Genomic DNA, 19,856 nt, shown 5'->3' with positions numbered 1-19,856 from the left:
ATGGTGGTAGTGATGGAGTTTTCGGAAAATAAGAGTGATATAAAACAAAAAATATCAACAAAATATTTTTAAGGATATGACTAAAAATCTAAGTAACATTAATTTTCTTACAAGGTGTTTGGTTGTGATATAGGTTCAATTAAGACAATTTCAAACGATCACAAAATTGAGATGTGATGTTAACTGGCTTCTTAGGAACCTAAACAGCTAGGCAGTAACAGAAGAAAAGAATGTTGGACTTGGAACAAGTTCAAACCTTCTTCTGACAGCTGCCTTTGTATGCCTCAGTTTCCTCATCTGTAAAATGGAGCTAATGATAGCATCATTTCAGAGTTGTTGTGAGAATAGAATGAGATAATATTTATAAGGATTTAGAAAACTATATTTTTAAAAAGCCTTAAAATGCTACTTAAATGCTATCATTATTACATCTCTTAAAACTGAAGTTCAACCTTAAAATTCTAGTTCTATATTCAGACTAATCAACTAAAAGTTGCAAATATTATGCAAATCTCTTTTCATTATTTTAAAAATATCCTTAGTTTTTGTCTGAGAATCAATATATTGTATCAGTTTGAAGGCAGAAGAGCAGTAAGGGCTAGGCAAATGGGATTAAGTAACTTGTCCAGGGTCACAGAGCTAGGAAGAATCTGAGGTCACATTTGAACCCTGGACCGCCCATCTGCAGGCCTGGCTACTGCTTCTACTACCAAGTACTTCAAAGCCCCTAATTCTCTTCTTATTAATCATCCATCTTCTTGGTCTCTTAAATATGAAGTAGTTATTTCCCAAGAACACAGACTGCATATATTTAGGCATTTGTTCGCTATTTTTAGGCAACTTGGTAGTTCACCCAAGGGTAAAGAATACTGATTTTCAAAATGTTACAGGAAAAGTTGACACCAATAAATGACACACAATCTAATGGATAAAATATTAGAGAACTATAATTCAAGCTGCTTCTTTTAAAAATAAAAAAGTAAACATGTTGTTCTACCTGTTTTTGGATAATTTCACTTTGATTAGAGGCTTGGAGGGTATGTTCACGTTTAATTTCTATCTGCTGCTGTTTCTTCTTTTGTTGTTGTTCCCTGAGTTGTTGAACCCTTTGCAATTGCTCCTGTACACTGGCAGCTTGCACAGTGACCACATTCTGGATCTGGTGAGCCTGCACAGGGCTGGTTTGCTGAATCTGAATAGGTAACTGAAGTTTAATTTGCCCAGGAACAACACCCTGCTGAGCCTGTATCTGAGCCACAACATGTGACTGAATTTGAGAGAGAACCTGGACTTGTTGTTGTAGCTGAGGCACAGTAATGACTTGTGTCTGTGGCTGTTGGATTTGTAGCTGAGGACGGGATGGGGAAGTTACAGTAACTTGATTCAAAGTTTGTGTTGTTGGGAGAGTTTGTATAGAAGATTGAAGCTGGGGCTGTGATGGTGGTTGTACTTGGGACTGAATCTGAACCGATGTATGTGGTTGAATTTGAACTGGCTGTGAAGTTGTTGTCTGGACTGGGGCTTGACATACAGTGGGTCCATTGGATGAAGCTGGTGAAAGTACTCGAGCCTGTGGTGGACTTTGGACTCGAACTGGAGATTGCCCTTGGACCTGGTTCTGAGGCTGACATTGTATTGTGACTTGAGTCTTACTTGAATGTGTTGGGATAGGTTGTGCTTCAGAAGTGACAGGGGATGAAGCTGTTGATTGGGGTTGGACTTCAGTGTGAGTCTGAGCCTCAGGTTGGGCTTGTGGTTGGGCCTGAGTTTGGTTGGGGGACTGGGGCTGAGTCTGGGTTGGGGTCTGGGGCTGAGCTGAAGGTTGAACAGTCTGAGGCTGGGCTTGTGGCTGATTCTGAGTTGGTTGCTGAGCTGATGGTAGGGCTTGGATGGGCTGAGCCGGGGTCTGAGCTGATTGTGTGGTTTGTTTCTGCTCACTTGTAGCTGTAAAAAAACACAAAAGACCAAACATTCCCATTATTCTAGACCATAAACCCAAAGGTGACATTAACTTTAAAAAGATATTTCTAAGGTAGAAAACCGTTTTGATCTTTTTTATTCAGCTTGTTAGTTAGATGCGCAGGTAGCAATTTAAACATTTCTGATAAACTCTACCTGATGTTGAAGTGGAAATTGTTGTAGTAGTGCTGGCTGCTGTAGCTGTTGTAGGCAAAGGGGTGAAAAGAAATCGCTGAATGGTACCATTTGGCATTGCAGCTTGCATTAACTGTTGGCCTGGCCCTGGAATTACTGTTACCCCTTGAGGGATCAGTTGCAGCTGTCCAGTAGTTTGCCCCTGTCCTTGAATTACAACAGTCAAACCCTGACTGCCACCCTATGAAAAAAAGTCACCATATAAATTCACATTGCTCAAAGAAAAGGTTTACATGTTTGTTGTTTTTGGTTAATGGTATCTTTTTGTTATCAGAAATACAAATCGAAGGTATACTGCTAAACTGTTAAGAGGAGAACAGGAAGAACACAAAATGCTTAAAACTACCTCTCACACCTCCCACATACATGTATTAAAATTTTTCATACAAGAAGACCTAAGATATATATATATATCATGTAACTCAGATTACAGACATAGAATTAAAGAACCCAAATCCACAAAGAAGATAAATATACTAGATCTAGGATTTATTCAAAAATTACTTAAATATCAAGGTGTATGGACTAAATAACTGCATTATAACCATTTTCTTATCCTAAAATTCAGCAGCCCTATAATTTTACCTAATTCTACATAGAAAAAGGGAAAATAATTTTTAAAAAAGGGCCTCTGCACAAAACATAATTAAATCTATGCCCTAAAGTGCATATTTTACTTGCAGGAGAGCCAACCAAGCTCTCATTTGGAATCAAAAACAAATATCCCTTTAAAGCTTAGATCAAGAATATAAGAGATCATATTTAAATATTTCAAAAAGCAATTGACATTATTTACCTGGCCCTGTGTTAACTGAGTGAGCTGAGCCATCGTAAGTTTCACTTGTCCTTGCTGGGGCCGAGGAGGCTGTGGGGTGGAGGACGAAGGTTGTATATGTGGAACAGGGGCTCCTGATGTTACTACCTTTTGTCCAGAACCTGAAGATGCTGCATTAGGACTAGATACTGCAGTAGAAACAGGTTGTCCCCTGATGATTTGGGTTACGACTTGTTGAGTTTGACCTGTAAAATAATACAACATTAAAGATGCTAGAAATACATTCTGAATACTTTTTTTTTGTTGTTGTTGGGAGATAATCACATGAAATCTTAGATTATTTTAATCTTCAAATAAGACTATTCATCTAGTTATGCAAATAATGACTACTAGATTTCTCCATGCCAACTTTCCATTTTATTGCTTAGTCTCTCCCCCAATAAATACTAAATTCCAACTAGTGTCTGTGTGTCTATGAGAATGAGGAGACATTCTCAGTGAGTACCATTAAGCCAACTGAAATATTTTCAAATGAACTTTTTTATGGTATCCTAGACCTCCATTTCTTATTCTTTAAAAAAATAAATCTTTTTATTGACCTCATTTGTTTTACACTCGATCTTCACATTCCTCTTTCCCCAGTTAACCAAACCTTGTAATGAAGAATAAGACAAATAATTGCACAAAACTCACCAACACATCAAATGTATCTGATATTTCATATACCATGTGACCATCCACTAAGGTCTTTTTGCCATCTGCCCTGCCACCAACATTATCCTGATTCTGAACTAACTGAACCAGCAAAAGTACAGGGCATCAGACCTTCAGAATTCCAACCTAGAGCTCAACTCTCTAGCGAGTATAAACTTGTGTGGCTCCGATCAGATCAGATTATACCTCTCATCCCATTTAACTGTCCAACGATAAGTATTTAACATCTGCCTGGATGTCGTGTGCATATCTCTCCCATCTCAGCTTTCTATCTACTGCTCTGGATACAGTCATCAAACAGTAACAATGTTTTTGGAAAATCTGAGTTGATTTGTCTTATGAATCAGCCCATCATCCCTATCACTACCCAGATCAAGACTCTTTCTTGGCTACCACAAGTATAAACATATTCTCCTCATTTAAAAATGTCTGCTTCTTGAGAGTAGATGATTCTACTTTTTGTATTTTTCATTTTAGTGGCTCACACATAGTTATTGTTTTAACAAATGCTTTGTACATTTATATATAAAATGTTCCTCATTCATATATGCAACATTCCATATCCATAAACTCTAATTTCTGCAAAGGGATCTATATTTCCCAACTTTTCTCTGAAGTAAAGTTGTTCATTATAATTTTAAGGCATAGTTTCTATTTTTTTAAAAAAAATTATATCATTGTAGTCATTGTGTAAAGATTTTTGTTGATTTTGCTTATGAGTCTTCCTATGCTTCTCTGAATGCTTCATATAAATTGTTTCTTTTGGTGCAGTGATTTCACTGTATTCATGTGCCACAATTCATTCTCTTCCTCAATCAATGGGTAATTACTTTGTTCCTAATTCTTTATTACCACAAAAAGAGATACTATGAATATTTAGATTTATATGAGACTTTTCTTTTAAAGCAAAATTACAGACTGCTTTCTAGAAAGGATGGATCAATTCACAGCTATACCAATAGTGATACCAGTGTGTTTGTCTTCTCACAGCCCTTCCAATATTGATTATTTCCATCTTTTATCATTTTGGACACATTCTCATTGCTATAGAACTGAAATGAGAGAGACAGAATAGAAACACACTATCAAGAAATGCTAGATCTAATATACTTCAATTGCATTTTGTTGCTGTTTGTTTTCAGTTATGTCTGATTGAGATTTTCTTGGCAAGGATGTTGGAGTGGCTGGACTCACTTTGGAAGAAGCTGAGGCAAACAGGGTTAAGTGTCTTGCCCAGGGTAACTAGTGTCTGAGTTGCACTTAGCAGCCCCTTCAGCTCCATTTAATATACAACAAATTGGTGACTTCAATCAACAAACATTTATCAAGTACCTATCATATGTCAGGAACTATTCTGGGCATCAAGGATACAAAGACTAAAGTGATGAGTCTCTACCCTCAGAAAGCTCACATTTTCCTGAGGGTGATAGCATTTATATAGATAATTATATGCAATCTATATACAGGATAATTTTTTGGAGGGGGGAAGGACACTAGCTATATGGGAAATCTGTAAAAGTTTCACACAGCAAGTGCTTAATAAATGATTATTGATTGATTGATGTAGAAAGTGGTGCTTGATTAGTTTTTTTAAAACCCTTACCTTCCATCTTGGAGTCAATACTGTATAGACTCCAAGGCAGAAGAATGGTAAGGGCTAGGCAATGGGGGTTAAGCGACTTGCCCAGGGTAACACAGCTAGCAACTGATTATAGAGTTTTGAAGGAAACTGGAGGGGAAATAGAGACTCATTTCAGGCAAAGGGCAGTCGGGTGAAAGGTGTGGACATGGGAGATGGAAAGTCCTGTGTGGAAAATGACAAGAAGGTCAATTTGGCTGGCCTACTGAATAAGAAAGTTTGAAAAAGTAGGTTGTAGTCAATTTTTGAAGGGCTTTAAAAAACTGAACAGAGAAACTCATCTTGGAGTCATTGAAATTTACTTAGTGACATGAACAGATTTATATACATTAGGAAAATAATGTTGTTAACAGAATGGTGAGAGAATATGGGTACTTCCTCTAATGGTGAAGTCTCGGTCTTGTATTGACTCCAAGGCAGAAGAGTGGTAAGGGCTAGGCCATGGGGATCAAGTGACTTGCCCAGGGTCACACAGCTGGGAAGTGTCTGAGGCCAGATTTGAACCTAGGACCTCTCATCTCTAGGCCTGGCTCTCAATCCACTGAGCTACCCAGCTGCCCTCCCCTCCCCCCTTTTTTAAAACCCTTACCTCCCATCTTGGAGTCAATACTGTGTATTGGCTCCAAGGCAGAAGAGTGGTAAGGGCTAGGCAATGGAGGTCAAGTGACTTGCCCAGGGTCACATAGCTGGGTAGTGTCTGAGGCCAGATTTGAGGCCTGGCTCTCAATCCACTGAGCTACCCAGCTGCTCCACATTTGTGATTTTTATGGTTTATAAAGTGCTTATCTCACAATGATTAAATAAAGCAAGTAGAGTATTATAATAACCTTCATTTTACAGATGACGAAGCTAATGCTTTTTTAGGTTAACTGACTTGTTTATGATCACAGAGCTAGTAAGTAGTTTACCTCCCATGAATTTGACAAATATCAACATTTTCCTGTACTCCTCCACTTTCTACCCCCAAAAAACAACTCAGGAGAAAAATACTTATGAAATTATGACTCTTCTTCAAATATATGGATTGGTTCTGTTTATTGTTGTATTTCAAATTTAACATGGTAGTACAATACTGCCATGCTTATCTTTGTCCCTTCCTGAACTTCCTTGTGCAAGCTTAAAAAAAATTTTTTTTTAACCCTTACCTTCCGTCTTGGAATCAATACTGTGTATTGGTTCCAAGGCAGAAGAGTGGTAAGGGCTAGGCAATGGGGGTCAAGTGACTTGCCCAGGGTCACATAGCTGGGAAGTGTCTGAAGCCAGATTTGAACCTAGGACCTCCCATCTCTAGGCTTGGCTCTCAATCCACTGAGCTATCCAGCTGCCCCCCGCAAGCTTAATTTTTAATGATACATTGGTTTTCTTTCTTTTTTAGGATCTCCAATACTATCCTAATAATCCTGATCCCTACTATCACCAAAAAAACAAAAACAAAACCCCTTCTATGAAAAAAAAAAATCCCTTGTAACAAATATCCAAACAATTTACACATTGGCGTTTTATCATGATGCATCTTCACGCATCATCTTTTTACCAAGAAATAAGAAGCATTAATCTTCTGGAGTCAGGATCGGTCATAAGTTTTTTCACATGCCTTTTTTCTTTACTATGTTGCAGTCATCTCCTGGTTCTCCTCTATTCATTGTCAGTATTGACAATACCCCAAGGTTTATCTTCCTTTTGTCATTTCTTATGGGGCAAGAATATTCAATGACATCCACATACCATAATTTGTTCATCTATTCCCCAAATGACAAGGTACCCACTTGTTCTCTAATAAAACAAAAACTGCTGTAATAATTTTGTACATAGAAGCACTTTTCTTTTCTTTTTTGATGTCTTTATGTCTAGTTAATGATATTGGTTAGCCAAGAGATATAAAGTTTTATTGATTTTTTGATTATGGCATCCAGAGTGGCTGAAATAATCTAAAGTTCTACCAATAGCACCTTAGTGTATCTATTCTCCCACATATCCCCTAAAATACTTGTCACTTTTCTTTTTTGTCATCTTTATATTTACTATTAGTGATTTGGAGCATTTTTCCTTGATTGCTGAGAGCTTATCTTTCATCTCTTGAGAATTACTAGTTTATATTTTCTTCCCTATTATCTTTTGGGAATGAAATCTTTCTTAGAGAAATTAATTAATTTGTAAAAAGCAAAAAAGAAAAAATGTAGGTAAAGAAAATTGTCCCCTTTATCTTTTGTGATCCTCTATATCCCATGTTTGGTCAGGAATTATTCACTGATCCGTAACTGTGAAAGTTACCACATTTCTTGATTCTCAAAATTATAGTATCTTTTGTATCCAATTTGGAACTTAATGTGGTAAATGGTTTTAAATATCACTGTTTTCATTTTATAAACCCATCTTCTATCTTAGAAACAATAACTATTGATTCCAAGGAAAAACAGTGGTAAGGGCTAGGCAGTAGGTAATTAGAATAAGTGACTTTCCCAGGTCACACAGCTATAAATATTTAAGACCACATTTGAACCCAGGATCTCCTATCTCCAGGCCTGGCCCTCTATCCACTGAGCCACCTAGTTATTCCTAAATGTTATCATTTTTTGTTAATTTTCATCTAATTACTTTCTAGTTTTCCTTTGTCCCACCTTCCGTGTTATTATAGAGGACACTATTAAAATTCCTGTCCCTCAAGCTCTCAACCAGAGTCATCCTGAATTCCTTAATATCTTTCATCTTCCATAATCAATTTCCTGTCAATTTCATCTCTGAAATATTTCTTGAAAATACACTACTCTAGTGCAGGCCTTCATCACCTCATGCTTGACTATTGAAATAGACTTGGTGAGCCTCAAGTCTTTCCCTTCTTAATCCATACTCCATTTAGCAACTACAGTGATTTTCCTAAAGTGCAGAACCTAGCTTGTCACTCTCTAACACCCCCCTCCACCCCCACTCCCACCCCGTCCCAGTTGCATCCAGGAGCAATGTTTGGTTTTCAAAGCCCTTCATAACCTTTCTAACCTTTCCAGTTTTCTCACACATCATTTCCTAACATATACTCTTTGATACAGTGGCAGTGGTCTCTTGGCTTTTTCAAAAGCAAGTCATCTCTTGAGCTATGGGCATTTTCTCTGGCTCTTTCTCATACTTGGAACACTCTTCTTCCATTGCTACTATTCCTACTCAAAGGCTTCTTTTAAATCCCAAGTAAACTATCACCTTCTACAGGAAGTCTTCCTCCAACTCCTCTTAATACCAGCAACCTCCTTCTGTTAATTATTTCCTATTGATTCTGTAAAAATCCTTGTATTAAAATCCTGTTTAAAGTTCCTGCCTTATATATATTTATTTGCATGCTGTCTTCCTCATGAGATTGTAAGCTCTTTGAAGGGAGGAGCTGCCTTTTGTCTCAGTGTTAACACTGTCTAGTACATAACAGTAAATGTCTTTGATTAAAATAGTTGGAATTTCTTGAATTTATTAAACACTAGTGTCCAATTGATTCTGTGCAATGAATCTCTTTTACTACTCTGCTTTTTTAATTTTTCAGCTGTGTTCAACTCTTGGTGACCTCACTTGGGATTTTCTCTCAAAGACACTGGAGTGGTTTGCCATTTCTTTTTCTAGCTTCTTTAACAGAGGAGGAAACAGATGAGAAAACTTACAAGGGAAATAGGGTTGAGTAACTTCTCAAGGTCACACAGCGGGCATGTATCTGAGGCCAAACTTGAACTCAGGAAGATGAGTCTTCCTGACTTTAGGCCTGATACTCTATCCAATGTGGCACTAACTGCCCATTTTCTATTTTTTAACTAATACAAAATAGCTCTTTTGATTGATTATTGCTTTCTAATATAACTTGAGATATATTACTTTTAGGTCCTCTTAATTCCCACTTTTTAAAAATAGAAATCTCCCCATGAGAATGTTGGCCTTTTGTTTCTCCACATAAAAATTATAATTTTTCTAATTCTATCTAGCATAGAAATCTACTCCAGCAACCTCTCTGGTAGTTTGATTGGCATGGCACTGAAATGTGCAGATTAATTTGGGTATTCTTCCATTTTTATGTTAGCATGGTCCAGCAAAGAATAATCACTATCTCTCTAATTACTTAGGCAAATATTTTTGTATTCATTGTTCCTATGTGTGTTTTGGAAGCTACATCCTCAAATATTTTACACATTCTACAGATAAAGTGAATGGATTTTTTTTTCTACCTGCAGGATTTTATTGGCAATATACAGAAAAGTACTTTTTTTGGGTTAAGTTTATTCTATATCCTAGGAGCAGTCAGATAGTACAATGAATAGAGTGTTGGGCCTGGAGTTGGAGTCTTCCTAAATTAAAATCTGGCCTCAGACACTTAGTAGCTATGTGACTTAAGACAAATAATAGACAAATCATGTTTGCCTCAGTTTCCTCATTAGTAAAATGAGTTGGGGAAGGAAATGGCAAATTACTTCTGTATCTTTGTGAAAAAACTCCAAATGGGATCACAAAGAGCCAGACACAATTGAAAAACAATAACTAAATTTTGTATCCTTCTGTTTTACTTGATTATTATTTCAGTTTTTTAAAAGTATATTCTCTATAGGGTTTGCGAAGGAAACATTTACATAATCTGCAAAAATAGATAATTCTGTTAACTCTTTGCCTCTGTATATTCCCTCAATTTCTTTTAGTTTTCTTAAGGCTATAGCTAGTATATCTAGAGTTAGATCAAGTAACTGTAGTGACATGGATATTCTTGCTTTACCAATGACCTTATTGGAAAGGTCTCTAACTATTGGTTTTTTAGAGAGGTATTATTTACCATATTAAAAAATATTTTTTTTCAACATAGAAGTAAACTGCATTTTGTAAAACTATATTCTTTTCCTGCTTATAAGAGTATATAACTTCAATGTTGTGGGAAAATAATTATCTACTACTGGAGTTAGTTCTTTGAATTTTGATAGAATTAACATCTAAATCTATTTGGTAATAGTTTTAATTTTTAGAGGTCCTTTATGGTTTGATTTATTTTTCTAAGGTTGGGTTAAATTATCTTTTTCTTTGCTATACTAAGTATTTTATATTTTTTGTGAACTTTTGTCTTCATTTATTGTCAGTATTTGCATTTAATTGGATAAACATTTAGAATAATTTCCTTTATTTGCTTTTCTTTGTATTTTTTTTTCATTTTAAATACTGGCAATTTGGATTTTCTTGTTTTAAAAAATTAAATGATTTATATATTTTATTAGCTTTTAGCCCCTGGTTTTTATCAATTTGACTTTCAATTTTATCTTAAAAATTTTTTTAGTGAGATTAGATGTTTAGAGTCATAAATTATTTCTCCCTCTTCCTTACCCTTTGATTTTGATTGCTTCCCCAAAATTTTGTTATGTGGCCTCATTGATGTAATTCACTTTAATGAAATTATCTTGTTTTTATGATTTGTTCTTTGAACCATCATTCTTTAAGGATTACTCAGTTTCTATATAAATTTCAAAGACCCTATGCTGGTTATAATTATTGTTTTTCGGTGATTACGAAAATATATTCAATATTTATGCCTTTTGTATTTGAGGTTTTTATGCCCTACATGGTTAGATTATGTAAATGTTTCACGAATAGCTGAGAAATATGTATATTCGATTCAGCAATTACCAACGAACTATAATTTCTAACTTTTGTATCAGGTCTCTTTTGTTTTGGATTAGATCTGTCATGGTCTAAATAGGTCACCATATGGTAGTTTTGCTGTCTATTTCTCTCTGTAATTTGATTAATTTCTCCTTTCAGTACTTTGGTATTATGTGATCTGGCACATATGTGTATTGATAATATTTCATAATCTAAGCTGCCTTAAGCATAATGCAATTTTTCCTTATTTTAAAAAAATCCTTACCTTCCACCTTAGAATCAATACTATGTATTGGTTCCAAGGCAGAAGAGTGGTAAGGGCTAGGCAATGGGGGTTAAGTGACTTGCCCAGGGTCACATAGCTGAGAAGTGTCCAGATTTGAACCTAGGACTTCTAGGCCTGGCCCTCAATCCACTGAGCTACCCAGCTGTCCCCTTTGCTTATTTCTTTTAATTAGTCCCTTTTTACTTGTTGCTTATCTGAGATAATAGTTTCTTTTGCTTTTAAAAACTAACCTGAAGCTTTATAAATTCAATTCTAATCTCTTAATTTGAATATGAATCTTTGTTCCAAATATATTTCTTATAAAGAAAACGATGTTAGATTTTTCTTTCAAATATACTGCTGTCCTTTATTTTTTTAGGTGAGTTCATCCCCTTCAAGGTCACTTTTACAATAACTAAATATTTCCTTCCCCTCTCCCAATCAGAAAACTTTTATATATATTTCCTCTTTTTCTCCTATCTCCTTTACAAAGAAAGGGGGACCATCAGAAGTATTTTGATCAACAATAGTAATCTATAATTAAAGTGATCTGTTTCTACTCCTCTGCTTCTCCTCTCTTTCATCAAATCTAAACCCTGATCTGATTGTTTTCTTTTTTTAATCTCCCTCTTATACTACTTTTTTCTTTTTGCTGCCTGTTTGTTTCTAATTTGATTTATTTCTACACCAAACTGTGTAATAACTGTGTGTGCATGTTGAATTTTTCTTGCATGATTCAGAAAAAGAGTGAATTACATGCTTACTCCCTTGCTTGTCTACTCTTTTCATAGGTAACCCATTTAAATGAATAGTAGTTTTTTTCTTCCTCCTTCCTCATTTCTTCCCTAATGTATTCCTTTTACTCTTCCTTTTCTTTCCTTTCTTAAAGCCACAAAATAGAACATTGTATACATGCTCTCTGATTGTTATTTAACCTTTATGATCCTTGAAAACGTTAAGATTCTGAAGAGACACTTATCTCTTCTCCATCAGTAGAATGGAAGCATTTTCTTATTTAGCACCTTGCAACTGTCCAAATGTATTTACCTCTCTAGGTTTCTTTTGATCTATAATTTTAATAAAGAATGCTTTAAAGACCTCTATTTAATTAAAAATCTATATTTTTCTCTGTAGAATTATACTGAATTTTGCAAAGTAAGTCATTCTTGGTTGTAAGCATTTTATCTTTTGCCTTTGTGGAATGTTTTAGTTCAAGATTTTTTCTTCCTTTATTATATTTGCTGCAAAGTGTTGGGCAATAAAGTCTGGTTCTTTTGTACTTGGACTTTTTCTAGTTGAAGTATTTTCTTGGAACTAGAATTTCTGGCTGTTGGCTATGAAATTCCTGGGTAATTTCAAGTTTGATTCTCTCCCCCCCATATTCTTTTTTTTAATTTGCTCTCTACTTTTCACAATAGATACCTGACATTTTATTTTTAAATGTTTTGACTTTGTTCTCATATTGCTTTTTGTTTCATTGTTTTTTCCATTCTAATTTTCAACGCCCATTTTATGAGTAAAGTTTTTCTTCCTTCTAAGAGGATCAAATCAGGTAATATATGTTAAATGATTTGCAAACCTTAAAGAGTGCTATACACAGGTTAGTCATTATTTTTTTTATTGTGGATACTCTCAAAATCTTTTTAGAGATGAGCAAATTGCTACAAAAGTGTTTTTCATCATTTTTGGGGAAATGATAAAGCATGTGATTTTCTCCCATTCTTTCCTGCCACTTGGGCATCCTTCTCCTCTAACAAGATTAGTTTGGATCTAAGTGAGGTTCTGAAAGTCCAGATGGAACAGGCTATAGGCAGCCCTTCCCTTTCAATGTCCCAGCCACTTCCCAGTTCTCACTAGATGCTGAATTATCCCTCCCAGCTAGATGTTGACACCTTCTCCCACTGCCCTGGCTTCCTGGATATATTATTCCTGCCTCAGGTTACAGAGAGCCATGTTTCACTTGTAACTCTTGGGCCCAACTCACACTTCCCAATAATCACTGGCTACTCACAACATTTAGATAACATAAAATTAGAATCCTTTCAGTAAGATGTTGAACAACTGGGTATTATCATTTACCCTACTATTTTGCCTTCTAAACCACTGGGTACTCCCATAGGCTTTACAGCTGAATCCTTCCATACCTCCCATAATTAGTATATGATTTCCTTGAAGGCAGAAACTTACTTTATTTGCATTTCTAGTTCTTTGAAAAGTGCTCGGCACAAAAGCAAACGATCTTTCATGCCATTCTATCTTTTAGGTATCTTGAAAAATTCTCTCTCAATGCTTTAAGAAGTATGTCTTGACTTCAATATGAACTTCTTTTTATTATGTGTACTGGTCTGGTCCAGGTATGATTCCACTTTAAGGGGCTCTTTCTTCATTGCTGGAATGTAGGCCCCTTAAGAATAGGAATTGTTTCATTCTTTGTATTTATAAAAACAGCACTTAGTTGAGTACTGAGGATAATGTATGTTTAATAAATGCTTTTTTATGGATAGGTCACATGGAGCACTGAGGTAACTCACTATTTAATCTACTGAATGTGAGAATTCTGCTACCATTAAGGACAAAAAGGATTCATGATGAGGAACTAATTCATTTTTCATTATTTCATTTCCTCCCTTCAGTTTTGTCTATAAATATTCTTGCAATCATCTGGCATACCTGTGTTTTGTACCAAGTTTTTTATAGATTCATTTTCCCCTGCATAATTTTTTGCTATTTTGCCAGATTTTATGCTTATATTCTCCCACCATAATTTATTATGATATTTTGCATGTAAGTTTTTATTTTAAATCTACATTTCCTTTAAACTGCCAAATCTTTTGCATGTTTGATGGTTTTCAAGTCAATATCACAAGCACTTTTTAATCACTTACTATGTGCCCTTTTGGTGTCTTGGTAGTGGTGATTATTTTCTATCAAGTTAAATTTTTATAGAAAATGGTTATTTAACTGGCTTCAATGCTTTTCTTTTTAATTCAGGGCCTATTTTTTCAGCATCAGTGTCAAGATGGAGTTGTAATGAGATGTATCATCTTCTCATCTTTACTTTTTCTTTTATCTGGGCCATTGATGATTCTCACTTGCAGTATTACAAGTGTATGACAGAAATACATATAGACACGATTCAGAAATGAAGTATTAGAAAGTTGTATCCCATTCGTTATACAGCCAACTTCATTATGCAATTTTAGTGTTAAAATTGTGTGTGTGTGCACACAGAGGAAACCTCAAATATTTGACTTCTTTTCTTTCTTAATTCAAAAATCACCCTTTTCAACATATTTTTTCACTGTCCCCCTTTGTGACCATCTTGAAGTTACCAAGTATCACTCTATTCATAGGTCTGGCCTAGAATATCCTGTAAAGTTAATAGAATTTCTCGATCTCTTCACCAGATCACAGACCTACAGTTCTATTGCTGGAAGAGACTGGTTAGGATAACCTATGAGTGATTCTTCCACTTAGTAGCAACTTCCCTATGTTTTGTAGTGCAAAAATACCATACTGATATGGTTCCGTTCTTCTAGCTGTTTATCAGCTTGCTGGCCATTAGATCTCATTTAAAGTACCAACAGTTAAATTAATATTTACAGATGACTTAAGAATTTTGAGATTCTTAGCCCTTCTGGGTCTCTTTCCTGCCACTCACTCTGTTAATATCATTGAGCATCATTTTATGTTTTCCCATGATTCATGGGTTTCATGATTTATTAACATATTACCCAGTGGTCAATGTACTGATAATAGAACTTTCTGTTCTTTCATCATCTGGTCCTCGGATCCTAGAGACAGCATAGGGTCATGGCTTTAGAGACCTTTCTGTACTTTCATCATCTGGTCCTCGGATCCTAGAGACAGCATAGGGTCATGGCTTTAGAGACAACAGTACTTGGGAGGTGATCTAGTCCAACCTCCTCTTTTAGAGATGAAGAACTCAGAGGCACCGAATTTAGGTTAAATGACTTGCCCAAGGTGATACAAGGTAATAAATGGCAATCTGTTGCTGGGAATGTACTTGAATGGAAGGCTTTTCAGTTTAGCAGAACCTGTTAAGAGATTGAGTTCTGCTAGCACAGCTTTTAAGAATTGGAGGTCACCAATGAAGACTTCAGAGTAAAGAATGCTAGAGAGATGGTGAACTAGTGGTAGGGAACATGGCATATATGTGCAGACATGGCTAAGGGTCTTGCTTTGTTTTGCTTGACTGTACTTATTTGTTATAAGGAAGGTCTCTGTGGGGGATGAGGATAGGAAGAGGAAGCATTAGGAAGGGATAATGTAAAAAAGGAAAAGAGCAAATATACAACATTTAAAAAGGAAAAAAATGAAAAAAAGAACAGCAAAAGTAGAACAACAAAAAGTAATCTAGATTTATGTCCATGCTCCCAGGACAAAATAAGGCACTGGAGAAGGACTTGTTGAGGCCTCAGGAATAGCTGGCTAAACAGATAACTTGATTTTCAAAATCAATTCACACAAACTTTTTAGACAGACCTAAATTTAGGGGATAAGATGTACTAAATCAACTAACTTTAACTGGAAGCTTCTTCTGGTTTTATTGCTAATTTAGCAAACATGAGTTCAATAGGAGTATCAATATCCTTTCACATACCATTGTTGCCCCGTTCTTTCACTTTAGCTAGAAGAGATGGCAAGCAGGTAATTTTTTTCCAGCATTATAGTTAATTCTGAAACTATTTTATATTTGTAGATAGTTTATAATAAGTTTTTTAACTCATTACCATTTACAAATTACTAATTATCATTTACCAATACTTCACTTAATATCAAAATTTTGAAATTTAATAATCCAGGCTGAATAGGTTTTTTTTTTTTTTGGCAGATCACAGTAGAAGCACTTAATAGAGAAATATTAATTCTAACTTGTAATTTTCAATTATGGAGAATGGTCAGTAGTACAGAATATGACGGACTTCATATACTTAAAAATAAAAATGAACCTACTGGCTGGAAGAATACCTTGCTGTACCATCAGAGGTGTTCGAATAATTGTCTTTCCTAGGGTTGATTGTTGGAGTGGTGTTCTAATCACTGTCATACCAGGACGGATCTGAGTCCCTGTGATTACCTATCAATGACACAAAGGGGACATGAATTCAAATGTTTTTCAAGATTCAGGTATGTTGATTTTTGAACTCAAGATCTTCTAAATATATACTATGCTTGGTAAAATGTGAGAAATCTCTGGAGAAATGTCAGATGTCCCCAGATATTACATTAATTTTTATTGGTCTGAATACATTTGAATAATGCTTACATTTTGGAAAAACAAACAAACAAAAAAGAAACCACACAAATTTTTCATTTCTTCTTCTTGATAATGTACTTGATTCTGCTGAGGATAATTCTCAAGTTTCCAAATTAAAATGATTTCTTATAAAGTGTTATTGCCACTGAGACACAATAGTCTAAAAGGGAAATTATAAGACCTGATGAAGGCCCTGCTCAAAACTATCTCTGGTGTCTAAGACTACAGAATAGCAATATGTGGCTCCCATTTTTCCCTCTGGCCAAATTATAGTTATCAGTTCAAAGAATAAGAGATTAAGTCCAGAAATCAGATGTTCCTTTACAGTATGACAGAAGAAACTACAGAATGCATTAATTCAGTTTTGTAGTTAGGTTTAGAAAATTTCAGATAAATTTGCCTGTTTAAACTTCTTATCTCATAGTTTTCAGTGTCACAAAAATGATGCATCTGTACATACATATAAATTACTTAATGAAATATAGATCTAATGTTGTGGGTTGTACTTAATTTTTTTTAAGACCTTACTTGCCCACAGCACGTTTTAAGCACAGATGATCCACTTTGCAAATTTGCAAGACTATAGTAAAAGGAAAATTTTCTTTAAAAAATTCCTTATTTAACACTTACTATTCAGAGGAACATACTTACTGATACTAAATGAAAGTCCATCTGGTCAATGGCTAGTGTTTAACTGTTTAATGATTAATGTCTCACATTTTAGAAATCTAACAAATAGAAGAACAGATTTTTCAGAACAATGATTTTTCATAGATTAAGTAGTAATATGTAAGGGAAAATGAGAGCCTGGGTTAGGCTACTCTGAAAAACCCAACCCACTGTGCTTGACCATATTTCAAAATGAGGTAACCTCAGAAAAGAAGTCTTACCTGTGAACTACTTGTGGTACCTACAGTGCCTGGGGTATTTGGTCTAATAGTGACTGTAGCTGTTCTTGGCTGGAATGAAGTAAAGGTTTGCTGACTTGCACCTGTACTTGATGGAATGATACCCAGGACTTTCTGCTGAACCTGAACAACACCTTGAAAAAAATTAAGAATTCATTAACAATGTACTGGTGCTGCTAAGTTTCTCTGGAGTAATTACAAATTGGGAAGGTTACAGTGGGATACATGGACCATGAGACCCAACGACAAAGAACAGAAGGAAGAAAATAAAGGCAAAAATACTATTTTACAAACATGAATTAGTTTGTCTTCATGACTTTTCCTCCTTACCTCCTTGTGTTGTTGGCACATTTACAGCAACAATCTTGCTATTTGCAGGAAGCGGTAGTTTGGTAATTACTTTTCCTGCCATAGTAACTGGACTGCCTGTAATTTGGAACGTCTGACCTGTGCTGGCAATGGTTGTAGCAGATGTAGCAGCTGTGCTGGTGGCTATTAGGGTATAAGACATTCAATAAGTTTTAGATTTAAGACAACCAGCAATACAGTCACTTCTAGGAAGAAGCTCCAAGGCATAAAATGATATATTTATATACTTACAAGAAATTCCTGCTCTTTCATCTCTTTTCATATATCTTCTCTTTCAATTTTAAATTTCATCTAGTATTTATTCAACTAAAGTGAGTTCTGGGCTTTCAAAGGTATGCCACTTAAGCTAAGCTTCAGTAAGTTCTATCAATATAGAAAACCCAGTTTATGGATGTGTCTGCCATTAAGTGTCAGTTCTATCAATCTGGAAAGGCACATCCCGGGTGATAATTAAAAAAACAAAACTCATGAGACTGATAAAAATGTTATAGGATTTAGAAATTTTTATTCAAGGCTCAAGGCCATTTTTCATAGAAGTTTCCTGTTAATATTAACCTTACCTGACCAAAATCTGACTCATGAAATAAGGGGAAATAGTTTGACATTCCTCAGATAGAAGCCAAGGTGGGAGCCAAAATGATTTAGTTATTTGTTAGCTCTTCTAGCTTACTGTTGAAGGATTTCTCTGACATTGAGTCTTCTTAGATATCTTGGTGGCATGTAAATGTTCTCCCTAAGCCTATTTTTGAAACCTCTAAATGTATTTTTAAATCTGTCATCTGACTTAGTTTACCTATAGTTTGTTTGATGAGCTTTATTACCTTAGAGGATGAATGAGATTATGACTGTTTAAGTTTATTCAACTTTTATGACATTGAATAAAGTATGGAATTATGGATCTACCTTCTCCTTAACTTTTATGGCCTGAGAGGAACATATAAGATTGCAATAAGTAAAATAATTTTTTTGTGTCACTCTTACATAATTTTGCCATTAAAGGGCTTATAAGAGCCTTAATACTGGTATAGCTTATCTCTGAGGCTTAAACATATGTTTGAGCATAATACAAAAACCTAGGTTTTTAAAACTATAATTTTTGAGTTGTGATAAATATATTTGGCAGCAGTTAACCTATTACATGAACTCAGAGGAAATATTTCTTCCATAATGAATACAAGGCTCCAAGTCTTCTTCTGCAATGGAGGTTAACAGTAAAAAAGCTTGCTAAGTATCCTACTCTTTACAATTTACAAACATTAATTCAACTGGTGGTACTCTCAATTTTTGATTTTTGTCTAACAATGAAAAAGCTTCGAATAACTCAATCCTATTAGTAACAACATTCTCACCATGTATTGAATTAGAAGCTATCAAAAGTTGCAATTAAGTGAAAAGATAACACATAGGTTTTTCCTGAGAAGAGTGTAAAAGAAATGACACAGGTGGTTTCATCACACGACCAAAGAAACAAGAAACATTTCTTGAGACAATCACCTCACCCCGAAGCTGCAAGGTTCATGAGTTCAAGTGCCTAGTCCCTATGAAGACTACTACAATTTACATACCAACACCATGCTGAGAATAAAATGTTAGAAAAGTTCTAAGAATCTGATAAGCTCCTTACAATTAAGTCAATCCCCAAATCAATATTTAGTAACCTCACTCTGAAAAAGGACAAAGGGGAAGTTGGTGGGAAAAAAAGAAGGTTCAAACTAAGAAATATGAATGGCCAAAACCTTGCAGACTACTTGAAAATACTCTCTTGCTCTCTCTGCTCTCCTCTACCATATGTAATGACTATAATCATTAGAATAGAAAATATCCTAATGCTATTTATATTTTAAGAAAGCATTTGATTAAGAAGAGCAAGGTGGTTCACACACAAGAATCCATCAGAGATGTGATGACAGAGATTGCTTTTTTCCAATAATAAGAGTATCAACATCAAACTAGTTCTTCTTGATAAAGACCTGGATATTCAATGGCCAGAAAACTATCCTTTAAAAATATCCACTAAAAGGTTCTTATTGATGGCAAAGTGTCCCAATATTCTTACCTGTATTAATTACAATGAATCTAGACTACTTCAATGGCCTCCCTTACCCCCATGATGAAATCCATAGTGATATGAAAGACTGGTCAAATCA

The 19,856-nt window shown here is 35.1% G+C and overlaps 1 protein-coding gene across 7 annotated transcripts in view; it reads right to left on the bottom strand.

Annotated features, from left to right (window-relative positions):
- Positions 1-19,856, bottom strand: part of BPTF (bromodomain PHD finger transcription factor) — a 182,810-nt gene that overhangs the window by 22,671 nt on the left and 140,283 nt on the right. For 4 of the 7 annotated variants that reach the window (XM_007482780.2, XM_007482778.2, XM_056817274.1 and 1 more), the window contains 6 exons: positions 17,671-17,832; positions 17,323-17,474; positions 16,129-16,252; positions 2,951-3,174; positions 2,116-2,335; positions 998-1,944 (listed from right to left, as the gene is read on the bottom strand). In XM_007482780.2, the coding sequence (XP_007482842.2) occupies positions 998-1,944; positions 2,116-2,335; positions 2,951-3,174; positions 16,129-16,252; positions 17,323-17,474; positions 17,671-17,832 (1,829 nt within the window). The remainder of the gene's footprint in view (positions 1-997; positions 1,945-2,115; positions 2,336-2,950; positions 3,175-16,128; positions 16,253-17,322; positions 17,475-17,670; positions 17,833-19,856) is intronic. The other 3 variants (XM_056817277.1, XM_056817276.1, XM_007482781.2) reach the window with 2 other exon arrangements.

The sequence above is a fragment of the Monodelphis domestica genome, chromosome 2 (genome assembly GCF_027887165.1).
Source record: "Monodelphis domestica isolate mMonDom1 chromosome 2, mMonDom1.pri, whole genome shotgun sequence".
NCBI classification, from domain to species: domain Eukaryota; kingdom Metazoa; phylum Chordata; class Mammalia; order Didelphimorphia; family Didelphidae; genus Monodelphis; species Monodelphis domestica.
This window is presented reverse-complemented; position numbering and strand designations above follow the sequence as displayed.